At 37.7% G+C, this 25,067-nt stretch overlaps 2 protein-coding genes across 4 annotated transcripts in view; one reads left to right on the plus strand and one right to left on the minus strand.

Moving 5' to 3' along the window:
• Window positions 1-1,485: 1,485 nt before the first annotated feature.
• Window positions 1,486-7,317, minus strand: LOC124376517. The gene is made up of 8 exons (XM_046835639.1): window positions 7,115-7,317; window positions 6,148-6,244; window positions 5,442-5,522; window positions 4,657-4,995; window positions 4,523-4,561; window positions 3,111-3,219; window positions 2,872-2,978; window positions 1,486-2,791 (listed from the first exon to the last, which is right to left on the minus strand). The coding sequence occupies exons 2-7, from the start codon at window positions 6,165-6,167 to the stop codon at window positions 2,874-2,876; spliced, it is 693 nt and encodes a 230-aa protein (XP_046691595.1). The 5' UTR covers window positions 6,168-6,244; window positions 7,115-7,317; the 3' UTR covers window positions 1,486-2,791; window positions 2,872-2,873.
• Window positions 7,318-9,766: 2,449 nt separating this feature from the next.
• trappc8 (trafficking protein particle complex subunit 8) overlaps window positions 9,767-25,067 on the plus strand; it is a 29,406-nt gene continuing 14,105 nt past the window's right edge. For 2 of the 3 annotated variants that reach the window (XM_046836184.1, XM_046836185.1), the window contains exons 1-10: window positions 9,767-10,086; window positions 14,561-14,755; window positions 17,748-17,831; window positions 18,874-18,963; window positions 21,008-21,182; window positions 22,368-22,515; window positions 23,478-23,556; window positions 23,677-23,933; window positions 24,681-24,796; window positions 24,890-25,040. In XM_046836184.1, the coding sequence (XP_046692140.1) occupies window positions 9,930-10,086; window positions 14,561-14,755; window positions 17,748-17,831; window positions 18,874-18,963; window positions 21,008-21,182; window positions 22,368-22,515; window positions 23,478-23,556; window positions 23,677-23,933; window positions 24,681-24,796; window positions 24,890-25,040 (1,452 nt within the window). In that variant the 5' untranslated portion in view covers window positions 9,767-9,929. The remainder of the gene's footprint in view (window positions 10,087-14,560; window positions 14,756-17,747; window positions 17,832-18,873; window positions 18,964-21,007; window positions 21,183-22,367; window positions 22,516-23,477; window positions 23,557-23,676; window positions 23,934-24,680; window positions 24,797-24,889; window positions 25,041-25,067) is intronic. The other variant, XM_046836186.1, reaches the window with a different exon arrangement.

Consider the following 25,067-nt stretch of genomic DNA (forward strand, 5'->3'; position numbering starts at 1 on the left):
CATGCTTCCCTTAGAAAATATTATTAGAAGGCATCTAATTAGCTTTCATTGTTATGCTGATGATACCCAGCTATATATCTCATCTAAACCAGGCGATACAGCTCAATTAACTCGGATAACTGAGTGTGTTAAGGAAATAAGAGATTGGATGACCCATAACTTTCTAACTTTGCAAGAGTTCTTACTAGGTCAAGAAAATATGATCACATAACCCCAATCTTATCGTCCCTAATTGGCTTCCTGTTAAGTTACGAATAGACTACAAACTACTGCTACTCACTTATAAAGCACTAAATGGTTTGGCTCCCATGTATCTCTACAGTCTTTTAACACGCTACAATCCGTCACGCTTCCTGAGATCTCAAAACTCTGGGCTTCTAGTAGTTCCTAAAATAACAAAGTCCACTAAAGGCGGTGGAGCATTTTCACATTTGGCACCTAAACTTTGAAATAGTCTTCCTGACAGTGTGCGTGGCTCAGACACACTCTCCCAGTTTAAGTGCAGATTAAAAACATATCTTTTTAGCAAAGCCTACACATAACACACATCACATCATAACCTTGTGCTCCAGAACATATGATCACATTATCAACTTGTGCTGTTAATATCATGAACAGCAGCTATGCTAATTGCTCTCCACTGCTTCTCTTTCTCTCCCATCCCGAGGCTTCCTGAGGTTTGGCCAGCTCCAGTCATGTCCCACCTTGTGAAGATTATGGACTTTAAAGAAGTAAATGCCAAACTTGCAAACATCCTGAACCATCTAGAGACATGCCAGTGCCATTTGGATCCCACTTCATGTGTGAAGTTTTGACATTGGATCTCCTGTAGTGTTTAAAGGCTCTGGCATGGAGAAGCTGTTGCTGGATCTGTGATGATCACAAATGCTGAGCTCAGTAGCTCCTACTTTTATACCAAAGACTGTAGAAAGAACATTTACTTATAATCTTATACTCCTGTACTCATGTTAGTTCTCACTCTCCAGTGTTCTGTATTGTTGAAAGACTTATGATCAAACTCTTGATGTCACCCAAATGAGGATGGGTTCCACTTTTGAGTCTGGTTCCTCTCAAGGTTTCTTCCTCATAACATATAAGGGAGTTTTTCCTTGCCACAGTCGCCACGGCTGCTCATCAGGGATAAATACACACCATTCACCTTAACTGTTGATTTCTGTAAAGCTGCTTTGAGACAATGTCTGTTGTGAAAAGCGTTATAGAAATAAACTTGACTTGACTTGACTTGTTACACACTCTGCAGCCGTATGTGTTTATGTACGAAGTACAATAAAAAGGAGGAGAGCATGCTGTGTTAGCAGAGAACTGTGATAAGGATGGTGAACTGATAAGACACTGACTGATAATTCGGACCAGTTGTGATGCAGTAAATAAGATTATTAATAATGTCATATTGTATAACAAATATATAATCTAATTTTCCAACAGATTCCACCACAATTTTGTGTCATGAAATAGAACCAAAGGTGAATGCCAGTGCAGACTTTTATTGCTGAGTACTGCCCAAAAAACACAAAGAAATAAATACACAAGCAACAAAAACCAAAACAAGACTGAAACTAGGAGCAAGTTATCACTGCAAAGAACATAGCAGACATCTAGAAAAGCATGACAATGAGAGAGATTAAGAGAGAACATGAATGGTGTTGCCAATCAAAATAAAACAAGATTTCGGATTATACAGAATTATATATAAAATCTAACAACAAAAAGATTTTGGTTGTGCCATGAGGATTTCACTTAGATGCTATTACGTCTTTCTATTTTATTGCAAATATTTTAGAAATACAGGTCATGCAGAGAGAATAGATGCATGGAGTGCTGCATATTAATACTAATATCTTATTTAAATTAAAAGTACAGTTACTTCTGATCTGTAAGTGTAGATTCCATGTGATTACAACAGACATGTAATAGAAATCCAGATTGTCAGGGAGCTTAGAATAAACAAATATTCCAATCTCAATGAAACACAGTAGCATTAGTGTATACTATATGGATAAAAGTATTGGGAAACCTGACTTTTTCACTCAAATGTAGTTTTTCCTCAAACTCTTAACACAAAATTGAAAGCCCACAATTGTGACAGTTCTTTCGTGCAAAAGCCATTAAGATGTTTACATTGGTTGGAGTCGAAGATCTTGAGTGGCCTGTTATAGAGTTCTGATCTCAACCCTATCAAACATGAATTGGAGCTCTAGTTGCACCCCAGGTCTCTTCATCATACATCACTACCTGGCTTTACTAACACCACTGTTGCCAATAGAATAGAAGAATATATTTTATTTGTCACATATACATTACAGAACTGTGAAATTATTTCAAGATGGGGTCAGAGCACAGGGTCAACCATGATACAACAACCCATGGCACGCAGTTGTTAAAGCTTCTAGTGGAACATCTTCCCAGAAGAGTGGAGGTACTATAATGGGGACTAAATGTGGAATGCGTTGTTAAAAAAGTGCATACATCTCTTATCATCAGCTGTCCACAAACATTTGCCCATATAGTGTACAAGTATGATTGCATTAATGCCTGAAGGTTAAAAGAACAGTAGCATTTTCCACATGCTTATATGCTGGATGTGTTCTGCATCAATTAACACCCAAACATCTCTGCTTCAGAAGCACATATTTAATGCTGTTATAGTCTTAACAAAAGCTAAATGATATTTTTAGCATAGTTTTTGGGAACAACATAGTCGTGTTTATTTTTGTTGCCATGACCTCATTATGGCATCCTGCAAGTTAACATCATCACTCTGGTAGACATTCTGTTCAGGAAAGAAGCAAAATACAAGTAGTTATTATAAATCTATGTGTGTTTAATTCAATAAATGTCTGTAAATCTTACAGTTATGTCATCGATGTAGTAGCTGTGGCGGAGGTTAAGATGGCCAATAAATCCCTGCTGCAGTATGTTGGGTTACCATGAGGCAGCGACACACAAACGGGGCAAACCTAAGGCACAAAAAAAAGCTCGCATATCAATGACTTCTAAAACTCTTTGCTACTGTGTTTCTCTGGTTTTCCATCTGTTATGTTAGAGATCATGTAATTCTTTGTTGAGTAGCACTTTTAAATCATACTGACCACTTGTCTTCTGTCATTGATGTGGTGTTCATTGCAGTGATCGCGCAGATCCAGATCATCCAGGCCACCCTCCTGACAGTATGGACAATTGTATGTCCTCAAGATGTTTCTGCGAGTAAACAGTGTATGTAAAAAAAGGATGAATTTTCTGTCATGCAAAGAAAATCATTGCAGATATATATATATATATATATATATATATATATATATATATATATATATATATATATATATAGAGAGAGAGAGAGAGAGAGAGAGAGAGAGAGAGAGAGAAACAGCGGATTTGTTGTGCATTTTTACTGCCATTGTTTGCTTCCAGTTGTCCTCTTAAAGGGAAGCAAATCAATACAAAGTCTGAAATTGATTGATATATGTTAGTGGGGTGCTTTTTTCCAAGATGAGCACAGCTCCATGCATTTTAATATGTATTATCATAGTATTATATAATAATAATAATAATAAGAAGAAGAAGAAGAAGAAGAAGAAGAAGAAGTTAATAGAAAAAAATTGTATCCTTATTTTTATTAACTGTATATGCTCTGTTTGGTGATTTGTGTAGATTAAAGGTTGTTTTTTTTTTATTACCAACACGTCCACTAGGTGGGGTAATTTCAGAAGGAGATAAAAAAACAATAGGCCAATAGTAAATAAATACAGAAGATGAGGTTTTCGTTGGGAGTGACGAGGATGGAAAGGATTAGAAATTAGTTTATCAGAGGGACAGTGCATGTGGGAAGCAGGAGGCAGGAGGTTTATAGATGTGGTGCGGGAAGACATGCAGGGAGTTGGTTTAAAAGAGGCAGATGTAGAGGACAGAGGGTATGGAGACGGATGATCCGCTGTGGGGACCCCTAATGGGAGAAGCCGAAAGAAGAAGAAGAAGAAGAAGAAGTAGTAAAGAAATACAGAAATAAAAAATCCTGGCTAGCTTTGTGCAAGCAAAGTGACAAACATTGACATGTCCTCAAATCAGTGAGGGTCAAAAATAACTAACTGATGTTAATGATGTAAGTCAAATGCAGCACTAGGCTTACTGGTTAACCAGTAAAAAATAATTAATAATAAGTCTATATGGGCCTTATATCTGCTGTTAAAATATTAAAGAAATCATTGATAGTCTTCAAAGCACTTGTTTGCATCGCTCTGGATAAGGGCGTCTGCTAAATGTTGTGAATGTAAATGTAAATTTTATATGTTACACAGTACTCTAGACCACCATCATCATCCAAAATATGGCTGAGGAAATACATTTTGGAAGAACAGCATTTATCTCTCCAGTACAGTTCATGAGCTTTGGTAGTCTTAGTAGTCAGATCTTTAGTGAAGCTGTTCTGGTGGATTGTGGTGGATCAAAAAATTGTCATAAACATTGTACATGTACTTATTTTGTACAAGTCACTGAGAATACTTACCCTGAATTGTCCATTACAGGAATGTGAGGTTGCAAGTTCCTGTAAGTAAATCCCATTTTAGTGTAGCAAACACAACGCCTGAATGTAAAATATTTAGTCAAATTGAAAATACAAAATTTTTATAATAAACTCACATGTCATAAATGTCATTTAACGAGAGGTATGACGGAGCACTGGGGTTTGCTTGGATGCTGACTGGATTTGGTGCTTGGATGCTGACTGGATTTGGCGCTTGGATGCTGACTGGATTTGGCGCTTGGATGCTAACTGGATTTGGCGCTTGGATGCTGACTGGATTTGGCGCTTGGGCTCGCACTCTTGGTCTGGGAACTGGCCTCTGCAGAGCTCCGACAGCAGCAAACCTCATATCCTGTGCAGTAGTGTTTGGAACTGATTCAACTGAAGCCTGATTGGGAGTGCTGGTGTTTGCCCTGGCCATCCGTGCAGAACTTGCCCTGAGCTGGTTGAGGAGACTGGTGTGGAACCCCAAAAAGAGAAATAAGATGTTCTTCATCATTCATATTGTATTTTATCAGTTTCATTAATTTATCTGACACTTTCTTAAAGGAGGAGTAATTATTTATGTATTTTGTAAAAAGTAGTTGTACATTGTTATGGCACCTAAGCATTATTTTGGAAGATTTGTACTCACTTAAATATTAGTGGAATTTTAAATGCTTCCTTCAAGCACTCGTTCACATGTAGTATATCGGGTTTTCAAGAGGCAATAACCTACTTTTTACTCCTTACATATTTATTTTGACCATAAATGTGCTTGTAAATAAATAAATAAATTATACGCCACATTTTTCTAATTATACAAATTTCCAGATTTTTAAAAATATTTTAACATAACTCCAGCAACAACAAATTCCTACAAAACAAGAATCCAGTCTATTTATTTACTGTCAGCACTTACCCTTGTATATTTCGGCTAACGGTTCGTGTAGTCTGAGGAAAGCACCGGTCCTTGCAGATCGATGCTGCATCGTACAGCATTCTGGGAGAAATAGAGTAAGATAGCTAAACACACAGTCTAGAAATAACTTCCCAAATATTTGAAAAATTGGCTAAGAACCAATGAATTTGATCAATATAACACAAATCATCTGGACCAGGAAACAAAAAATATATCTTCACTTCTGTGAATAATAAATGAGCCTAAAGAAAACCTTTACATTGTTTTAACAACAAATTGTTAGTCAGAAAATTTTCAAGAATTAAACAGACTCCTGAGCCTCTCATGTGTTACCATTAGTTTGTTTTATTTTGCTGCAACTGTTTAAGGGAAAAGCCAGAAACAAAGAAATTCCCTTTTATATTATTTTATGCATGGATGTACAACATTTTTGTTTTAAAAATATTTTCTGGTTTATCTGTCACACCAGATCACCTAGCAAGAGCGTGAATGGGATTTATATAGCAGAGAGAGATCTTCACTTTGAGAGTTTAATTTTTAATCATTTCCTGACCAATGATTTGTTCTTAAGACCATTGAAAGTGTAATATTGTGATGTTTTAGGGGGCTTGATCCATTTCGTTTATACTCAGGAATGTATATCAATCTATATTTTATATTCAGCAGCTATACTGTACATCACAGATATTATAATGGCTGGTCTTACCCTAAATACACTGCCAGCATGGTTGTTTATTGGGCTCCTACAGTAGGGGCACTGGGGTCTGGATAAAACTGCTTGTCTTAGGCAAGAATGACAAAATCTGTAAAGAGAGAAAATCATCATATCATATTCCAACTATTTGTTTTCAAGCTGGAATTTTATAAAACCACAATATAATAATAAATCATATGATCACTTAGCTTGGACGTCAGTCCTATCAGCATGTTTACCTGTCTGTCATGCACTGGAATTTCCCTTCACAGAAATACTTTCACTTTGCAACTCAAGGAACTTGATGCATTTATAGGACGTTGTGTTAACCTTTTCAATTCCATCTCATAAAGTGAAACATTTCGGACATTGAGCATAAGTCATTTCACATGAAATTAGGTTGAACAACTGGATATAATCTACATTCACAGTAACTACTATGATAAATTCTCTACAAACATTTCCTCTTATGTATATTAATCATTATATAAGCCACAACAGGACCATTCATCCAAAGTTAATGACTGAACTAAAGTTATTTACTCTTTTAAATACTACACTATTCTTGAATATATGTTTTAAATAGTGTTCCCCAGAGTATGTTTGTAGTTATTACGGCTGATTTGCACATGACAGGATTTGTATTTATTATTTCAGTGTTTCAAGTTTATTGCCATGTGCATGAGTGCTTTAAACCTCGATATTCAGTCAAATTCTTGTACACTCCTATCCAGCCCAATACAAAATAATCAACTTTTATCAATTACATTGATAAACGTCACATATTTTGTTTTGACCTGGTTTTAAAAGGCGTGAGCTATATCTGTTTTGACAACTCAATAATCTACACAAATAGTTTTGCTTCTCTGAGACATCCTTTTGTTATTGTCTACAAGTTCACAACCTGGACCCATACTGTAAAAACCCACAAAATCTTTTGATAGAACAGAGTGGAATGTTATTCACATTATGTACTTACACTTTTCTACAGCATGGAACTGGAGGTGAAGGATTCTGCAGAGGGCCATAACACACAGGGCAGTCTTCATCCATGGTGCTGTCCATAATAACTCCACTGCCTATGCTAGCCAGGTCGTGACTACAGCTCACTGACAGTGAGGTTTATACTCATAGCTCATAACTGGGTGGTTTGAGATGCCTGTCATAACGTGACTTTCTGTTAGAGCATATCAACTTCCTTATGCGACCTTAGGCAGTCAGGTTGTGCAATAGAGATGAGTTGGGTGTGTGTTACTGTAGATAAACACCATGTCTTTAAATGTGTCAGTGCAATAAAAAAGTTAATTCCTTGCCTTGTTCTAAATCAATATATATATATATATATATATATATATATATATATATATATATATATATATATATATATATAAAAGTGCTTTGTAATACTTTCTGTGACAGAGTTAATTATATAAAGGGGAGACCCCGTTCTTTGAGCTGGGTACTTATCAACAAATTATTTCTGGCCATGAAAGATTTTCACTTTCGAAAGAGAAACATTATAAAGGTCAAAGATACAGTATATAAATTTCATATGACACAGGAAAATCCCCTGTCGTATTTTCCTGGAACTCGACAAGTCTAACTTTAAAAGCTGACATGAACTTATTTAAATTGTAAAAGGTATTTACAAGAATCAAAAAGCATCTTTTATTTTACATATTGATATTTCACATGCAGCCTATATATTATTATTATAGTATTAAACCATACGGGTCATTTCTTTTGATTTTATTAGATATTAGTGTAGCTGTTTGTGTTTGTCAGGTTTGTTTTTCACAACCGCTGTGGTTTCATTTCATTCAAAACCATAAGCATTAATAGATGGTGGCACATGGTTGTCATGTTGGAAAGAAGCCCCAACACACACACATATTAGTGTTGTTAGATCAGACCCTTAGATCAGACAAGTCAAACTTAAGGCCACCAGGCCATTTCTGGATTATATCCAGCCTGTGAGATAATATCAGATTTCTTTTATAACTGGCACAGTTGGACTTTCTGGTCGCTACACAGTTTCTACACTATTTCCCTGAAACAATGTCCCATCACCACCTACAGGCTGCTCGAACGCTCTGTATGTTTTGGAAGCACATATATGTGTGAGCAACTTTTCTGTTAAGAAGTCGAGCAAAAACACACACAGGTGTCGTCTCTCTGATACACACCTTCACTCTATCCTGTAAGTCGCAACAGCTCAAAACTGAACCTCAAACATTAATGAAAAGACAGACAAGAAAAGGTGCAAAGCATCTCGGTGGGGCGAATGTGCATTTAACTTGCTGTTTTATTTTCACACTTTATCCAAATGATGACCATGTTGACCCTCTACACAGACCCAGTATTTCATTTTAGATAGTTGTTTTGGATCCAGAAAAATGTCCTGTTCTTGATGCTTCTTATTTGTTTTATTACTGTTATTATAACTATTATTAGTATTATTACTATTAGTAGTAGTAGTGGTGGTGGTTATAGTAGTAGTAATGCATTTATGGTTTTTTGAAGCAGGTAACTATGATTGCTTTCTTTATTACCAAATATATTTTTTAATTCTTAAAATTATATACAGTATTTTTTATCAATTCTCCAGGATTTATATGTCTATCTTTATGGTTTCATATAAACTATATTGAAATAGTTATTTTCATTTACTTTCATTTGGTTGACCTAACATTAAAAACCTTCAGCTTGAACTTACAATATTCTTGTAAAAATGTATTAATTTATTTAAATACACCCATTATATCCCAGATGTACACAGACACAGTGATGCTACACAGTAGTAAACACGGTCCTGTCCAAATTTTTTTGAGACATGCGAACAAATAAACAATTCTTCATCTGTACACTGCACCTCACATTGTCGTAATCATTGCTACTGTTTTTGGTCCGTTATACCTCATTACATATTGCACTTCCTTTTTTTGCTCATCCAAATATATTTGCTGCACATCTAAATATATTTTCTCAGTGTAGTGTTCTCAGTGTATCAGTGTTTCTCATTTATAGCACTTTTGTTAAATACATAAAAACAAATGTAAAACAAATCCCTTGTTCAGCAGTATAAATGACATTAAAATTGTCAGTTGCTATGGATAAATGCATCTTCTCTTACTTCTTTTTTATTCTCATATTCTCTCATATTTTGTATTAATAGACCCTTTTTAATATAATGCACTATTTCTGAACATTTCTGTAACTGTTCATGACAAATAGAAATTTTGTCAAAAGAATTTCTATATATTATCGAAAATAAATCGTCATATTGTCTTGTTAGATAATTTTGTTCCAGAAACAGAAAATATGTAAATTAAAGAAAATAATAATAATTTTGGGTCTTGTTAGTCTGTCTGCACTTACAATATTCTACAATATATATATAATGCTGAAATCCTCGATTTATGCTCAGATTGTTGATCATTTCAGATTTATTTTTACTCAGCTCTACTTTTACTATGGAAGAAAAGCAGCACCCTTTGGCCGAATCCCAAACGACTTCATTGTATACACTATCTAGGGGGTATACTAAGGGATTCTGTGCACTATATAGAACACTGTGTATTGTGAGTTGGTGTATTTGGGCTGCGACCGGCGCTTTGCGGAGTCGCCTGACAGCCGCAGTGCTCGATGGGAGTGAAACAGATGAGGAGACGCTAAACGTTAGGGTACATCATGGCTGCCGCCGCGGCTCGGCACTAGACGGGACAGTTGTTTTTTTCTAAACTCGGGAAGCTGGTTGCGTTTTAATTTCGGGTTAAAAGGCAGAGGAGACCGCCATGGCTCGGTGCGCCCAGTCGGTGCACGAGTTCATCCAGGACTCGTTCGTGCCCATGGTGGCCGTGTTGTGCAGCGACGACGCCGAGAGACTGAGCCGCAAAAACAACCTGAGCTTCCACGAGCTGCTGCGGCCTTTCTGCCGGCTGACCTCGGAAGGTACGAGCCGATAGGATATCCCCATTTTTTTAATTTTCAGCTTTGATGGAACACACACTTTTAGACGATTTTCTCATTGTATTATAAGTTTGACGCACACACACACACACACACACACAGAGTTAGCATTAGCAGGATATCGTTAGCGTCCTGCTCCCTCGGGCACATTGACAGGATCCGGAGAGCTGTTCGTTCCGAACTGCATCCTAATGGACTAAATAGTGTCAAAATATAACAACAAACCAGATAAATAGGGCACTCGGTAGTACCCCTTGGTGATCTGATACTACGTGGTTTGTAACGCAGCCGGGCCCTCAATGCGTGTGTGACACCTGATCGGGTTTTTGCCGGTGACCCGAGTAGCTCGGTAGGATTAGATATCCTCAGCTGAACTCTTTAACATCTACATGTACTTCCACTTTTTTTTCTCCTGGTCCAAATATTAACTCGCCATGTTCGCATTAATCGCCTGACAACACCCTCTTTAGCTAATAAACTGATTAGTGGACCGCTGAGTGACCTGGTGTATGTGCTTCCGGATTGGCACAAGTGGGCGTGGTTTAAACCGGAACGAGCTTTTTAAAATTATTATTATGTCGCCTCAATTTAAATATGAACCTTTAGAAGTTTGGCTCAGAGAAAATATGTTGTGAAATGTGTTATGTTTAAACACACAGGTAGAAATGGTGACTGTGTGTGTGTGTGTGTGTGTGTGTGTGTGTGTGTGTGTGTGTGGTTGGGTGGGGCTCCAGTTCCTCAGCCTCAGCTTCATAAAGTTCATAATGGGCTTCTTTCCCCTTATTTCCACCTTATAACTAAAGAGGTGCAGTCACGTTCCACAGTTTGTTCCCCTACTTTGTGTTAGAACACAAGCGTGAAGATTTTTCAACTCGAAGTTCAACCTCGATGAGCTCGGACCTGCAAATTTGTCTCCGGTGAAGACTTATGAGAAGTTTGACACGTCCTGGCATAATCTCTCCTAAAAATCCAAGATGGAAGAAGCAGAAATTAGAAATCTGTCGCACCATCCACAGCGTTATAAATATATATTATATGAACAGAGACTCCTTCTGGTTTGCGGTATTGCGGTACTCCTTCTTTGTATGCAGGAACATGTATAGTTTAACGTTGGGGCGAGATGTCACATCTAGTTGCCACCCATATGCATAACACGTCTATGCGGGACTATTTCATGCTGAAAGTCATGTGACCACCCCTTAAACACAGCACATCTGCTTCTAGGCTTGTAATGTTGTGTATTTGCACTCTATGTAGTCTTGTGTACTTCTGAGTTGCACCATGGCCCTGGAGTGACCCATGGTAAAAAAAAAAAAAAAAGCACTCAGGTTGACCTATTAAGATGAATTAAGGTGTCAGGTTGTATTGATAGTTTCCAAAATTCCATCAGGGGTAAGAAAATCACTAATAGCAACATGCACACATTCTAATGTTAGTATAGAGACTTGCATCATGTCATTGTATTATCTTTTTTGCAGCTGCAAGGGTTTTTTTTTTTTTTTTTTTTACGCAGAAGTTTTTAAAAAGGATAAATGACAGTCCTCATGGTAAACTAAAGTCAGCGTTCGCATTCATCCCAAAGGTGTTGACCTCAATAGGGTTGAGGTCAGAACTCTATAGCAGGCCACTCAAGATCTTCCACTCCATCCCATGTAAAGCATTTCTTAGCTTTGTACACAAGGGCATTGTTATGCTGGAACAGGTTTCGTCTTCTAGTTATAAGTGAAGTGAAAATGTCGTGCTCCCACATCCAAAGAGACCCTGTACAATTACGTGCTTCCAACATTGCGGTAACAGTTTGGGGATGAAGCGCAGATGACCGTGTGAAAGTCAGATGTCCCAACACGTTTGTCCAGATAGTGGTGAATGAATGAATGAATGAACATGGTAAAAAAGCATCGTGCAGGCAGAATGATGATGCATCAGTTAATGCACGATTGCATTTGTGCGGACATCTGGATAAAGTCTCAGGTTTGGGATCAGAATAGAAATTAACAGTGAAGGTGAACGATATGCAATTATCTCTGATGAGCAGCCATGTGACTGTGGCAAGGAAAACTCCCTTAGATGTTGAGGAAGAAACTTTGAGAGGAACCAGATTTAAAAGCGGAACTCATCCTCATTTGGGTGATATCAAGGGTGTGATTATAAATAATATATATTATTTATAAAAAAATATATATATATATATATATATATATATATATATATATATGTGTGTGTGTGTGTGTGTGTGTGTGTGTGTGTGTGTGTGTGTGTGTGTGTATATAATACATTGACCTGGTACTTATTATACCTTTCGCTATTCATTATTTATTACTTATCTATTTACGTACTTATTATTAAATAATTGCTATCACACATTTATCTGCTTATCTTTTACTTAAGAAAAGTTTATCCCTTAAAACGTAAGTATACTATAGAGAGGATGCTCCCATAAACCCGCTATGTAAATATTTTCTCGCCATTCGTGAATTAAAGGGAAGCTTGCCTGAGATAGACTGATTGGAGGTTAGAGTTGTATCCTATTTCATATCAGCGCGTCAGATATCTAGGCTGAAGATTAGGAATTGTTGCTGGCCGTGTGGAAGCTTGGGGTTTACCTCCTACTAAATATGACCATTATTACAAGATTATTTTCAGCCATCATGTGTCTTTTCACCTGCATCAGCTCAACTCACCTGCTGTTTCTGTGCTTGATACATGTCGCTTTCAGATTGGACTCTTTATTTTCTAAATTATGACAGGACAGAAAGAAAGAAAGAAAGAAAGAAAACTTGGTTATTGCATAGTACAGGTAAACAGTAATGAAATGCAGTTTAGCATCTACCAGAAGTGCAATTATCAGCTGTCAGGTGCAGATAATATGAAAATATATGTACAATAAATAAATATAAAGGTTTTGGCATTGAAAATGTACATAAGCTGTTGAAGTACAATAAATAATGAATAGATGAAGTATAATGTAATATATAAATATAAAGGGTATACCTGCACCATTCATGTGTGGGATTCACTCCTGCTACATTCATACAACACTGTGAAACGTTACATAGTATTTGCCGCTTCCCGTTTGAGTTTCGTGATCATCCAAGATTCACTGGCGATACCTTGGAAATACGCTGTGTAGTTCTCGCTGTTCTATAGGGTTCCGATGTCATCGTGTTTTCGAACATTACAATGTTTCTGTGCACAAAATTAGCTTTGGGATTCCCCAAATTCAGTAAAAAAAGAGTGATCATTCAGTTTAAACCTGGAACTGGATGTTCAACAAGTGCTTGTGAGTGTGAAATAATAGGATATTTCATGATTTGAGGAAAACAACAATCCTAGTGTCAAGGGTTTCCTTGTGCTTCCAAATAACATGAACTGGGCATGAATTAAAGGCAAGATCTTTTTCTTTTCGACGGAACTCGCGAGGCTTGCCGTGAGCAACATTGAATGAAGCGTCGTTAAGATTGTCTCCGGGAAAGCTTGCGCAGGTCAACATGAGTGGGACTAACGAAGCCAACAAGGTTGCACAAGAACTGGGCAATATCGAATATTTTTCTTTGCATTCAATCCATTTGGGGGTAGGGGGCACTTATCATGCACCAACAGAAAGACCCAAAACACACTGCCAACACAGTGAAGGACTTCATCAGGAGGATAAAAGTGTAGACTGGCCAAAGCAATCACCAGACTCTAACACTACTGAGCTGCATTTGACTTTTTCTAAAAGGGGATTCAAGCAAACACCTGAAAGATGCTGTGGTTTTTCAAGCACGCAAAAAAAAAAAAACAATTGACGGCTCGGTGATGTCAGTGGGTCGCCGATTTAATGCCGTAAATTAAAGTATCAGTCTCTTTCATTTACTCTAGATCTGTCTGTTACACATTTGTTCATTTAAAGATCATGTTATCCGTAACCAAAAGTGACATGTTCTTTGATTTAACACATTTAAATAACAGTAAATGACGGGAAATGAGAGCTGGAATTCTGATCTGTCAGTACGTATAATTTTATTGAATTTTTTTTATCTCACAACAAAATAAATGTAATGTATATTGCAGGGTGGAAGAAAAATTGCCTGCCGTTACAACGCTTTCGGAAGAGACTTTGTGTCTGTTCTGTCTCTATTAAAAACTCTTTGTGCGATAGTCCCATGAGAATCAGCTGAACTGCAGTGCTTCTTGTAAAAGTGATGACTTGAGGTGCATGGTTTGGACTTTTCTGAGAAACTGTGTGTGTTTTGTGTGTGTGTGATGCAATGCTAATTAAATTTAGGTTCATTTCAGAATGTTCAGAAACATCATTTTTTACACTAGATTATTTGTGACGTGGTTCATTGCTGCTTGTGTGCGTGTCTGTGCTCTTGACCTAAAGATACGTGTTTTCCCTTCCATTTTGCTCTGTTTGTTTAATATGTTATGGTAAAAACAATCTCTCTGTTCTATGGTATTGTCGCCCCTGCAGGTCACCTGCGTGACCCCAATAACCAGATCTTGGTGGTGAAGGGGCTCAGGATCAGTGTGACCGAAGTGAACACTCAGCCAGCGCAATCCACCGAGCTTCATGGACTCCTGGGCCAGGCCGTGTCAGCCTGTCAGCCTCCCGAAGGCCACGCTGCTAACGTCATTACTGCTGGAGACTACGACCTCAACATCAGCGGTGAGTCACTCTGAGGGGTAGAGGTGAAAGATGGGTCATGGAAGAGACCCAAAAAGAGAGACGTAGAAAGCAAAAGATGGAGTCAGGAAAAGCACATGGAGAGATGGGAGAGAGTGACCTTGAAAGAGAAAGACAGTGAAGAAACAATATGGTTGGCAGTGTAAGAGTTTTATGCAGGGGAACGGATGATTAAAGAGAGCAAGAGAAATGAGGGACTGAATGAAATGAAATAACTGGGAGACAATTTGGAGATTAAGAGAGGGATGGACAGAAAACTGGGGTCTAGAAAGTGATAAAGAGTAGATGGAGAAAAAGATGGGATGAGGGAGAAGGATGGATTTAGGGATAGAGGGGCTGAAAGAGGGAGAGGAGTGCCGAAAAGAAAGATGGAGAGACCGGCAAAGAGAGTGAATGGAGGGAAATGGAGTATATAAGAGGACGAGAGAGAACAATGAGCAAATGGAGAGGTTCGGGGGGAAAAAAGGAGAGAGGGAGGGAGGATGTTGGGCAAAACAGCAGAGGAAAAGAAAGACAGCGAGTGAAGGGAAAGAGGAATGAGGCCAGGAGTGGCTTTAGTTTTTTCCTCTTGAAACTGCTAATTGAATTGAGTGCTTTGTTACTGGTTAGAAAAGTTTCTGGTTGTACTGGGACAAAGTATTGACTGCTATAAACAACTGTACTGTTTAACCCTCAGTGTGTGCAGTAATCCTGACTGTGGCATGTCCCCAAAACCTCATTTCCTCTCTACATACTCTTCAGCCTTCACATTCTCCAGTGCCTTAGTGGACCACTGGTTGGATGTTTGTTACAAAACATATCGGCCAAAAGAATCTGCATCAAATATTGTCCACCGGCTGCTTGATTTTTAAATATCAGCATCAGTCACAAAAAGAAATAAAAAAACAACATATCTGTTGACCTGTAGTTGGAAGCTTGGCATTTCACTCCCTCATTTTACTCCCCTTATCTCATATTACTGAATTACAAATGGTGCATTGAAATTTCATTCTGTTCAGGATTTCAAAAGAACTCAAAATCAATTGCTGTCAAGTGACAATTTCTTGTGCAAAAAAACTAAAAGGAAATGCTTGCAGAAGTGTTAACTCCCACATATTTGAAATGTGGTCAAGTCAAATGTTGCTAAATAACATCCATTATTTTATCTTAAAGGAGGTATTTTGTACATGTGTCTTTTGAAGGTACATACTTAGCACTCAGTGATAACATGGTTTTTGCCCATTTTTCTTAGCAGATATTTTTTTCAGGTTGCTTGGGTGATGCTTCTGAACTGCAATTTTCAAATAGTGCAACAGATTCTCAACAGGATTAAGAACAGGGCTGGTGTGTGGCATTTATATTTTAGTTCTTTAATTTTAGTTTTTTAATTTTAGTTCTTTACATCCATCCTTTCTTCAGTTCTAATAAGAAGCATCCCCACAGCATGATGGCGCCACCACCGTGCGTCACTATAGGAAGAGTGTGTCTTCAGTAAAGTGTTAGTTTTGCACCACACATACGAAAAGCCTTATCTCGGTCTCATCTGACCACAAAACCTTCTTCTGCACCAGAGCAGTTTCACACACATGCTTTCTGGCAAACTCAAGATGTGCTTTCAGATGCTTTCAATTGCTTTTTTTCTTGCCACCCTCCCACACAGGCCAGCATTATGCAGTGCTAGTAATGGTTAATAGTAATAGTAATGGTTGACTGGTGCACCATTGCGCCTCTCCCAGCCACTGAATTTTGTAGCTCTTTCAAAGTGATTGTTGACCTCTCACAGGTCTTCTTATTAGACCAGTGAGTTTTGAGAGACTGCCTTTTCTTGGCAGTGCCTTGGGGATGTGCTGCAGCCTCCATTTCCCGATTATTGATCCATGCGTACTCACTGGGATATCCAAACTTTTACATATTACCCTTAAATCTTAAATACTTTCTTTGTAGTTTCTGTGAAATGATTTTTTTTTTCTTCAGAAAACGTGGTCACAGCTTTATTGGTGCACAGGAGGGGCCAGTGGTAAAGTGATTGTGTTCTTGTTAAGACAGTTTCGTTCGTCTGCGTTAACCAGTCAGCTTGTTTCCCACGTTAAACATTTTAACTGTTCCGCACGTAAACCAAAAATTGCATTCGGTGCACATGTGAACTATTTAATGACCTATTAATAAATTGAAAGCAATGACTTGATTTGGGTCGTTTGAAGACCCGCTGATGGATATTTACAGCAGGAAAGTTGAACTTGACTCAGAGGGGAACAGAAAATGAAATCATTATGAAAAAAGAAGCAAGGTGCCATTATAATGGGAGCTAATACTCACACACAAACATTATCTTTCAGTTCTAATAGCTTTTACTTTTCTATAAATAATTATTTGTTGTGTTTCTGCTAGTTCTTCAAAAATCTCATGTTAAATGCTAATCAGTTAATGCTGAATATTAGTTGATTATTTATATTCAAACTTCTCCGCTGTGGCGACTCCTAACGGGAGAAGCCGAAAGAAAGTTTTCATTTTATACTTCTAATCAGTTATTGATTTACCAGGAACCGACCGCATGAACATCTGCCGAGCAGCCGAAGTAGTAAATCGTGGTAGAAAAAAATTCCTCTGGATATGTGCTCGTCTTGTGGTAATGTTATTGTGCTCCGGACGTGAGGATTATCACTGCAGAGACTGCATTAAAATAAAAAAATAATAATAGATTAATCGATAAACTTGTTATACTCTATACCTATAGTATATATAGTACCAAATAAAACATTGAGCTTTTCTTCCTCTCAGTGCTGAATTTTGCATCCCTGCTGGCAAACAACAGATTAATGCACCGAACACTATTTGCTACACAGATGTGCCTGTTTTTAAAAAGTGATGTATGCACCAAATGGATGACTTAAGAATGAAGAAGAAAGTTTGCTTCTAACATGGCTGATTTAAAAAAAAGTGTGTTTTAGAGTGCTTTAACCCTCTGGCTCTGTGCCCCTTTCTCCCCCATTCTTAGAACGCTCGGTCAAAGCTAGCGTTCCCTGGTACTCTGACTGGAGAGAAACGTTCACCCAGCTCAGCTCCTCCAAATACTATACAGGTACTTGCTACTGTCTGCACTGGGGAGAAAAGGGGCGGGGAGCTGATTTTAGTTTAAAATCACCCACTCCTCATCTCTTTTCCCTTTCTTTCTGTAGCAGATCTGTAGCTAACTTTAAGTTTCTGGCTCTTTCTCTTCTCGCCTTACAAGGTGTTAATGACATTAGTCTGTGGTGTAAATATACAGAGGCAAATGACTCATTTGTAATGTAATTGGGTAAATAGAATAAAAGCATTCTAATAGGCTCAATTCAAGATGGGAGATTTTTCCCTTTTAATGAAAGCCGCCCAGATGTTTTGGGCTGCATACTCGCTCACATTAGATACGAGGAAATCACACAGTACATGAGTCATTTCACTCTAATCGTTCTCCGTTCCCCATTTCTTTGGATGTCTAGGTGCTTTAGATCCTGCTGCTGTCTTTGGGCCTTTCTGTTAATCACAAACGCAGAACACATCTGAACGCTTTCTGAAGATAGAAATGGATAGAGACGGTGGTTTTTAAAAAGCCAAGCGCTGACGTTTAGCAGAACGCATCAGCTGGATGTTAAAACATTACTAGAGAGCGAATCAGGTGTGTTTTAAAATGTGATCAATGTCCTTTTATGTAATTGTTTACTCTTCGGTTGGACCTCTTTTAATTTCTTTCATTTTACCATTTTTCTGTTACTCAAATTCCTACAATCATGTGTCTGTCTCCTCACACATCGGGTTGCTTGATTAGTCAGAACCCAAGTTGCTTCTTCCTAAACTGAAATTTCAGCAATCGCTTTCATAAATTTTGCCTAAAGAGAACCGATTCCGAGGTGTTGAGACGTAGCTTATAGTGAACATCCTCAAACACATTGTAAGAGATTCAAGTTTTATTTATGTACAGAGCTTAAGTCCTGTGGTTCTCTTTCTCCTTCCTCTAAAAGCTAAATGCTGCAACGATCGTGTGTGTTGTTCCTCTTTCAGTAGTGATGTTTTCTCCCCCTCTGTCCAACCATTCAGGAGGATTTACTTCTGCCCTGATATGCTTTGGGTATTTTTTTTTTTTTTAGCAACAACACCATGGTTTGAAGCATACAGGGAGAGTTTTCTACAGTCCATGCCTGCGTCGGATCACGAGTTCCTTAACCATTATGTGGCCTGTATCCTTTATTAGTCTGTCTGTCTGTCTGTCTGTCTGTCTGTCTGTCTGTCTGTCTGTCTGTCTGTCCGTTTGTCTGCCTCTCTCTCTCTCTCTCTCTCTCTCTCTCTCTCTCTCTCTCTCTCTGTGTGTGTTTGCATGTTAGTCTTACTCTGTGTTTTTGTCAAATCTGTTTCTTTCCCACTTTCAGTACATATTTCAGGGTTCCTTGCTTTTTTTTGTATTTTTTATTTTTTTTATTTTATATATAATTATATAATTTTATATATATATATAAATTATTTATTTTTTTAAGTATTGAATTTGATCTGAGTGATTTATCAGGTCTGGATTAGTATGGAAAAAAGGTCACTGAAAAAATGTTTTTTATATATATTATATAAAATAATATTTTTTTGTGTGTGTGTAGATAGATAGATAGATAGATAGATAGATAGATAGATAGATAGATAGATAGATAGATAGATAGATAGATAGATAGATAGATAGATAGATAGATAGATAGATAGATAGATAGATAGATAAATAAAAATAGACTCTACGTCGACACTAATCCGGATACATTTAAAAACACTCCGCGTCCACACTCGTTTTGCAAAAGTTGCTTGTCAACACTAAAACGTCTGAAAAGGCTTACATCCCTGTACGTCAGACGCTTTGAAACGCGTAATTTCCGCCTGTTGCTTATTTACTTGCTCATGGAAACATCACGGCCATGACTAAGAACGTGTCCTCACTATCGAAAGCCTCTGTTTTCGCAGACACAGTTTTTAAATTGATCCACTTTTGAGAGCGTTTCTAAAAGCTGCATACTGGTGTGGACATTGCCACATTTTTTTTATTTTATTTTTTTAATGATCTTTAGTTCTGTTTTTTAGTTTCTTGGTGAATTGGGATTGAAGGTTTACATCTTAAAAAAATGTATTTAGAAATGATTCACATTGCACTGTTTAACAATTGCAGTTTAAAAAAATTCTGTGCATTAAATACGGTTTGATGTTAATTTGTATGAGCCACAGTAGCTACAACCTCCCGGCAATTCTTTTATAAGAGACTCTGACATTTTTCTCTCTCTCGCTCTCTTTCTTTCTTTCTCTCTCGCTCTCTCTCTCTTTTTTTCTTTCTCTCTCTTTCGCTCTCTCTCTCTCAATATTGTCTTATAAATCTTTATGGAATCTGCATATTTGAGTGTGGAAAAGTGTGTAATTTTGAAATGAATGTGTAGAGAACCCTTATATTTGCCCTTGTGCTAATTTCTCTACTTTGTTACCTTTTTTTTTTTTTTTTTTTTTTTTACATTCGGTTTCTCTGATTTCACTTCTACATTAACAATCGGTAGCTCTTGAGTGTGCGGTTACTGAAATGAGTGCATGCAAAAGCATCATTCATCATTTCTTCCAAATGTTTGTGCAATAATGCGGGCATCCGTTTCGAGGAAAAAAAAAAATAAATTATGCATGACTTTAAGTCAACCAATGTTTATTAAAGCGACTAATAACATATTCAGGGGAAATGTATTTTCGTGTAAATAAAGTACCTCCTGCATGCAAAATACTTAAGTCACTACTGCATTTCGTGCACCACGTTGAAAGCGGACAGACGTGCACTTTCCTCCATTTTAATTCGGCTTCTTTTGTGGATGCAAAGTGTGTCCTGAAGGAGGAGAAAGGGATATAGGTATGCATAATCTCAAGGAGAAGCTGTGCAGATCTCTGAAATGGCAGCAATTTGTATGAATCTGTGATGCTGTTCAGCAGAGAAGTTTATCTGATACTGATGCTACACAAGTACACATTATGAAATAGGATGATGGCACTCAACCGCACACATACGAGCATAAATATCTTGTCTAAAAATCATTGTATTACTTTCTTTCTCATTTCTCACACTTTTTACTTCTTTAGCTGGGTTGTTGTTGTTTTTTTTCCTCTATGCACTTGCTTGTTCTCACTCTGTCCATTTTATTTATTTTTTGCTCCATCCTGCTCTGGTTTTTGCATTCCGTAAGCGCTAGTGCGTGTATTCCTTCACTCCAGCATGTGCAGGTATGCTGGTGGTGTCGTCTCACGAAACCGTGCCCACTGAGCAGTTTCAGAAGCTCTCTCAGGAGCAGCACAGGATCCAGCACAGTGGAGAGTACGCCTACCCCAAATGGTTCATCCCCAACACTCTGAAATACTACATCCTACTTCATGACGTCATTGACGGCGACGAGAAGAGGTTTGGCTCACGACCACAGTCTGTGTGAAATGTATATTTGTTGGATGGTTTGTGTGGCGAATGCAAGAAATTATTTGCTCACCCAGATTGTTCCAGTGAACTTGAAGTGCAGGCTTGTACTTTTAAACCTGTCCTTATAGGCGTTTTAAGGAAACCGTAGAGTTGAGCTCAAACTTTTTTTTTTTCCCCCCATTGTTTACATTTTTTTATATCTCCGCACAGGTCTAGGAATAAGACTGGTCTGAAGTTTTAAATTTGGTATGACAACACAGACCAGACAGTAGATCTGGCTGTAACCTGAACAATGGGTTTTTTATTATTGTGGTGTTGCTATTTATATTATTTTATGATGTTATTTTTATATAAAATTAGTAGCGGTAGACCAATAGTGGGTTTTCTATAACAAAAGCTCGGTTGGATCATACTTGCCGATAATCAAATAAACAACCAAACAGTGGAAGTGGAATACGACACGGATACCGGATCAAAAACACATATATGTGTGTATATATGTATATATGTATATTTTATTTATTTTTTTTATAAAAAAGACTAAAATAGTACAAAACTTTATTACATAAAAGCACTGCTGAATCATGAAAATGTGCTCAATTAAATAAATACGAATATATTAATTATATTAATAAATATGGAAGAAAATAAGACTCTTCAATCTGAAACAAAAAGTAAGACACTTCAAATAAATAAAAACAGTTACCGTAATTTCCAGACTATTAGGCGCACCCAAATATAAGCCGCACCCACTGAATTTGACAAAGATTTTTATTTTGAACATAAATAAGCTGTAGGTGTCTACGTTAAAACTAATGAACTTTACAAATGAAGCCGCGGAGTTTAAAGCGTGGGAAAAAAGGTAGCGGCTTATAGTCCGGAAAATACAGTACATCCAAAAGGAATGAAAAGGGCACATCAAATTAACAGCATGTGCCAGTGTTTCGCCTCTAGAGGCCGCTCTCATACTGTATGGATTTTTGCCAGTAGTCCCAGCACATCAGCAATTTTGCTGCAAGTTCCTGGTCAACTTCTTTAAGCTATTACACACCCCAGACTGTGCTTTGATTTACTGTCCATTGTTTCTTATTCTTTAATTAACACGAGTTTGTGAACTGTGGTGGGGGTATGAAATTTGGTTTCCTTTGGTCTTACTCCTTGTACTATCTACAGGGCAGACTCCATATATGAAGAGATGAAGCAGAGGTATGGTACTCAGTGCTGTTACCTGTTAAAGATCAACTCTGGAACCGGTGCTGCTGGGCCAGACGAGCAAATGCCAGACCCTTGGAGTCAGTATCTACAAAAAAACATCAGCTCTGTGAGTCTTAACAGCAGGGACAAACTAGACCACTGACTTCACCCTACTCCTTCTCACTTTACCTACATCAGTACCTGACTTTACTAATGCCCTTGTGGCTAAATGAGCACAAATCTCCACAAGCACACTTCACAATTTAGATCATCTAGATCATCCTACCAGTAGAGTGGACTTTATCACAACAGTAAATTGATACTATATGTTGAATGGGATGAACAAAAAGCACAAATTAAATTTATGGTCATGTGTTCACAAACTTTTGTCCCTGTAGTGTATTAGCCGACACTGTAGCAATACAGTAAACCAGAATTCCAGTTACTCCTCCTTTCTCTAAGGGTTTGTGGTATCCACGTGCAATCTGATCCACCCATGTTGCCACCGCAAAGTCTATATTATATGGATTTAGAGCTTACTTTAACAATCTTTTTTGTCTGAATCGTTTATAAAAGCTTTCCACGGAGAAGCCAGAATCAAACCTCAAGCAAAGAAGTGATGGTGCCATATAATCCTGCATTTACAGTAACTGCTGCTGTACGAAATGAACTTCATGAGTACTAAAGCACACTTGGTTCTCACTACTACATTCACTTGTTATAGCTTGTTAGCTTCCTCTGTAAAGAGGTCTGCTATTCTGAAACAATGGAAAGATTTGTATGTAACTGTGGTTCAATGCATCATGATTCCCTTTGCGGTATTGCTGAAGTCATGAAAGATTCTTAGAACAACAAACTCGAGTAAATCTCATTTTTCCCATAAATGAGAACTTTTTTTCACCCGCCTCAGCAATCACTCCTAGACTTTCTTTAGACAAAAAAGTGTTTTGATGAATCTGGTGTTCTGTTATCAGTGTAGATAAACATGACTAAATTTATCTAACTAAGTAATGAGGTTTCCTGGAATTTTCTCTAACCCAGTTTCAGACTTTGTGAAAATTTAGGCCATCTTTTGTGTACATGATACAGGAGCAGTACGAAGAAGCTGTGGTGAATAATGTCGAGGAGAATAACATTAACTCTGAAGTGGATGGACTTCACACCTCAGGTGAATGTATTTTTTTCCCCGCTTAGAACTCCACATTGTTTTGCATTTTTAAGCGAGAAAATATATATAAATATATAAATATTTTTATATTCTTCTGATGTTCTCCTTACCTTTTTCCAGATGCAATCACCGATACCCATCCACTAAAACTGGACCCGACAGCTGACCCCGGTTATGCTTGCAACCACGGCGAGGCTATAAACAGTGTGGACACGGATCTGTCGAGGTCCCAGAAACAGACCCCCACATCACCACAGGCTCACGGAGTCTGCTTAACCCTCAACGACCATGACCGCATCCGCCAATTCATCCAGGAGTTCACCTTTCGAGGACTGCTGCCACACATTGAGAAAAACATCCGCCAGCTTAATGATCAGGTGTTTAATCTTTGTTACAAGCTTACACAAGTTTCCAGCAAAGCTTTAGTGTAAAGGGACGACCGATTCATTCGTTTTTGTTAATTAATCATCACCAATAGTTGATTGCTGGAACTATCGGCTATGGGCAAAAATCCATACCGATAGTTTTTCCAGGTTGCGTCTGCGCTGGCATGGCTGACACGGTCATTATAGTATGTCGTTATAGAATGATCATGACCCCTAGAGGCGAATAACTGGTGCCATCTGATGTTTTAACATGCCATGCGCTTTACATCATTCTTGTCAGTTCATAGTGCGTTAACTAGAGTACCCAGATAAAATGTCAATTAACTTAAAACTGTTTTATTAAATATTAAATTTAACAATTAGCAATACTTCTAAACTATTTATTAATTTCAGTTAATGTTACAAATGGATTCTTACTTTAAAGCATTAAATTATTATTATTTATTTATTTATTTTTATAATAAAGTTCAGAACTATTTTACATGAAGTGTTTGTTTTATTTAATTTTTTTGTTTTAGTATCTATTTTAAAAGCTATTAGTTAATTAGTCGGTAATCGGCAAGCACGATCCAGCCTAGCTATAGGTATCGGTCAAATCCACTATCGGTCAACCTCTACTTTAGTGTGTTTATGTAGTTTTGTAAAGATTTACTTTGGAAATGGACTACAAACTAGTTTCCACAAAGTGGTTCACATCTTTTCACCCTCTTCATTAACCCCCTCTTTCTTTCTCCATAGTTGGTGTCAAGGAAAGGGTTAAGTAGATCTCTGTTCTCAGCTACGAAGAAGTGGTTTGGAGGTGGCAAGGTACCAGAGAAGAGCATTGCTGAACTCAAAAACACTGCAGGACTTCTGTGAGTGTGCAGATATTACACGTTCACTTGTTTTTTTTTTTTTTTTTTTTTAAACAACAGCCCCTCTGAGAATTTCTTTGTTTTTGACCTCAGATACCCCCCAGAAGCCCCTGAGCTGCAAATTAGAAAGATGGCTGACCTGTGCTTTTTGGTTCAGCACTATGAGTTGGCATACAACTGTTACCACACCGCCAAGAAGGACTTCCTCTCTGACCAGGCCATGCTGTATGCTGCTGGAGCACTGGTTAGAGAACTACACATGAATGGTACA

This window comes from Silurus meridionalis, chromosome 23 (genome assembly GCF_014805685.1).
Source record: "Silurus meridionalis isolate SWU-2019-XX chromosome 23, ASM1480568v1, whole genome shotgun sequence".
In the NCBI taxonomy this organism is placed as follows: domain Eukaryota; kingdom Metazoa; phylum Chordata; class Actinopteri; order Siluriformes; family Siluridae; genus Silurus; species Silurus meridionalis.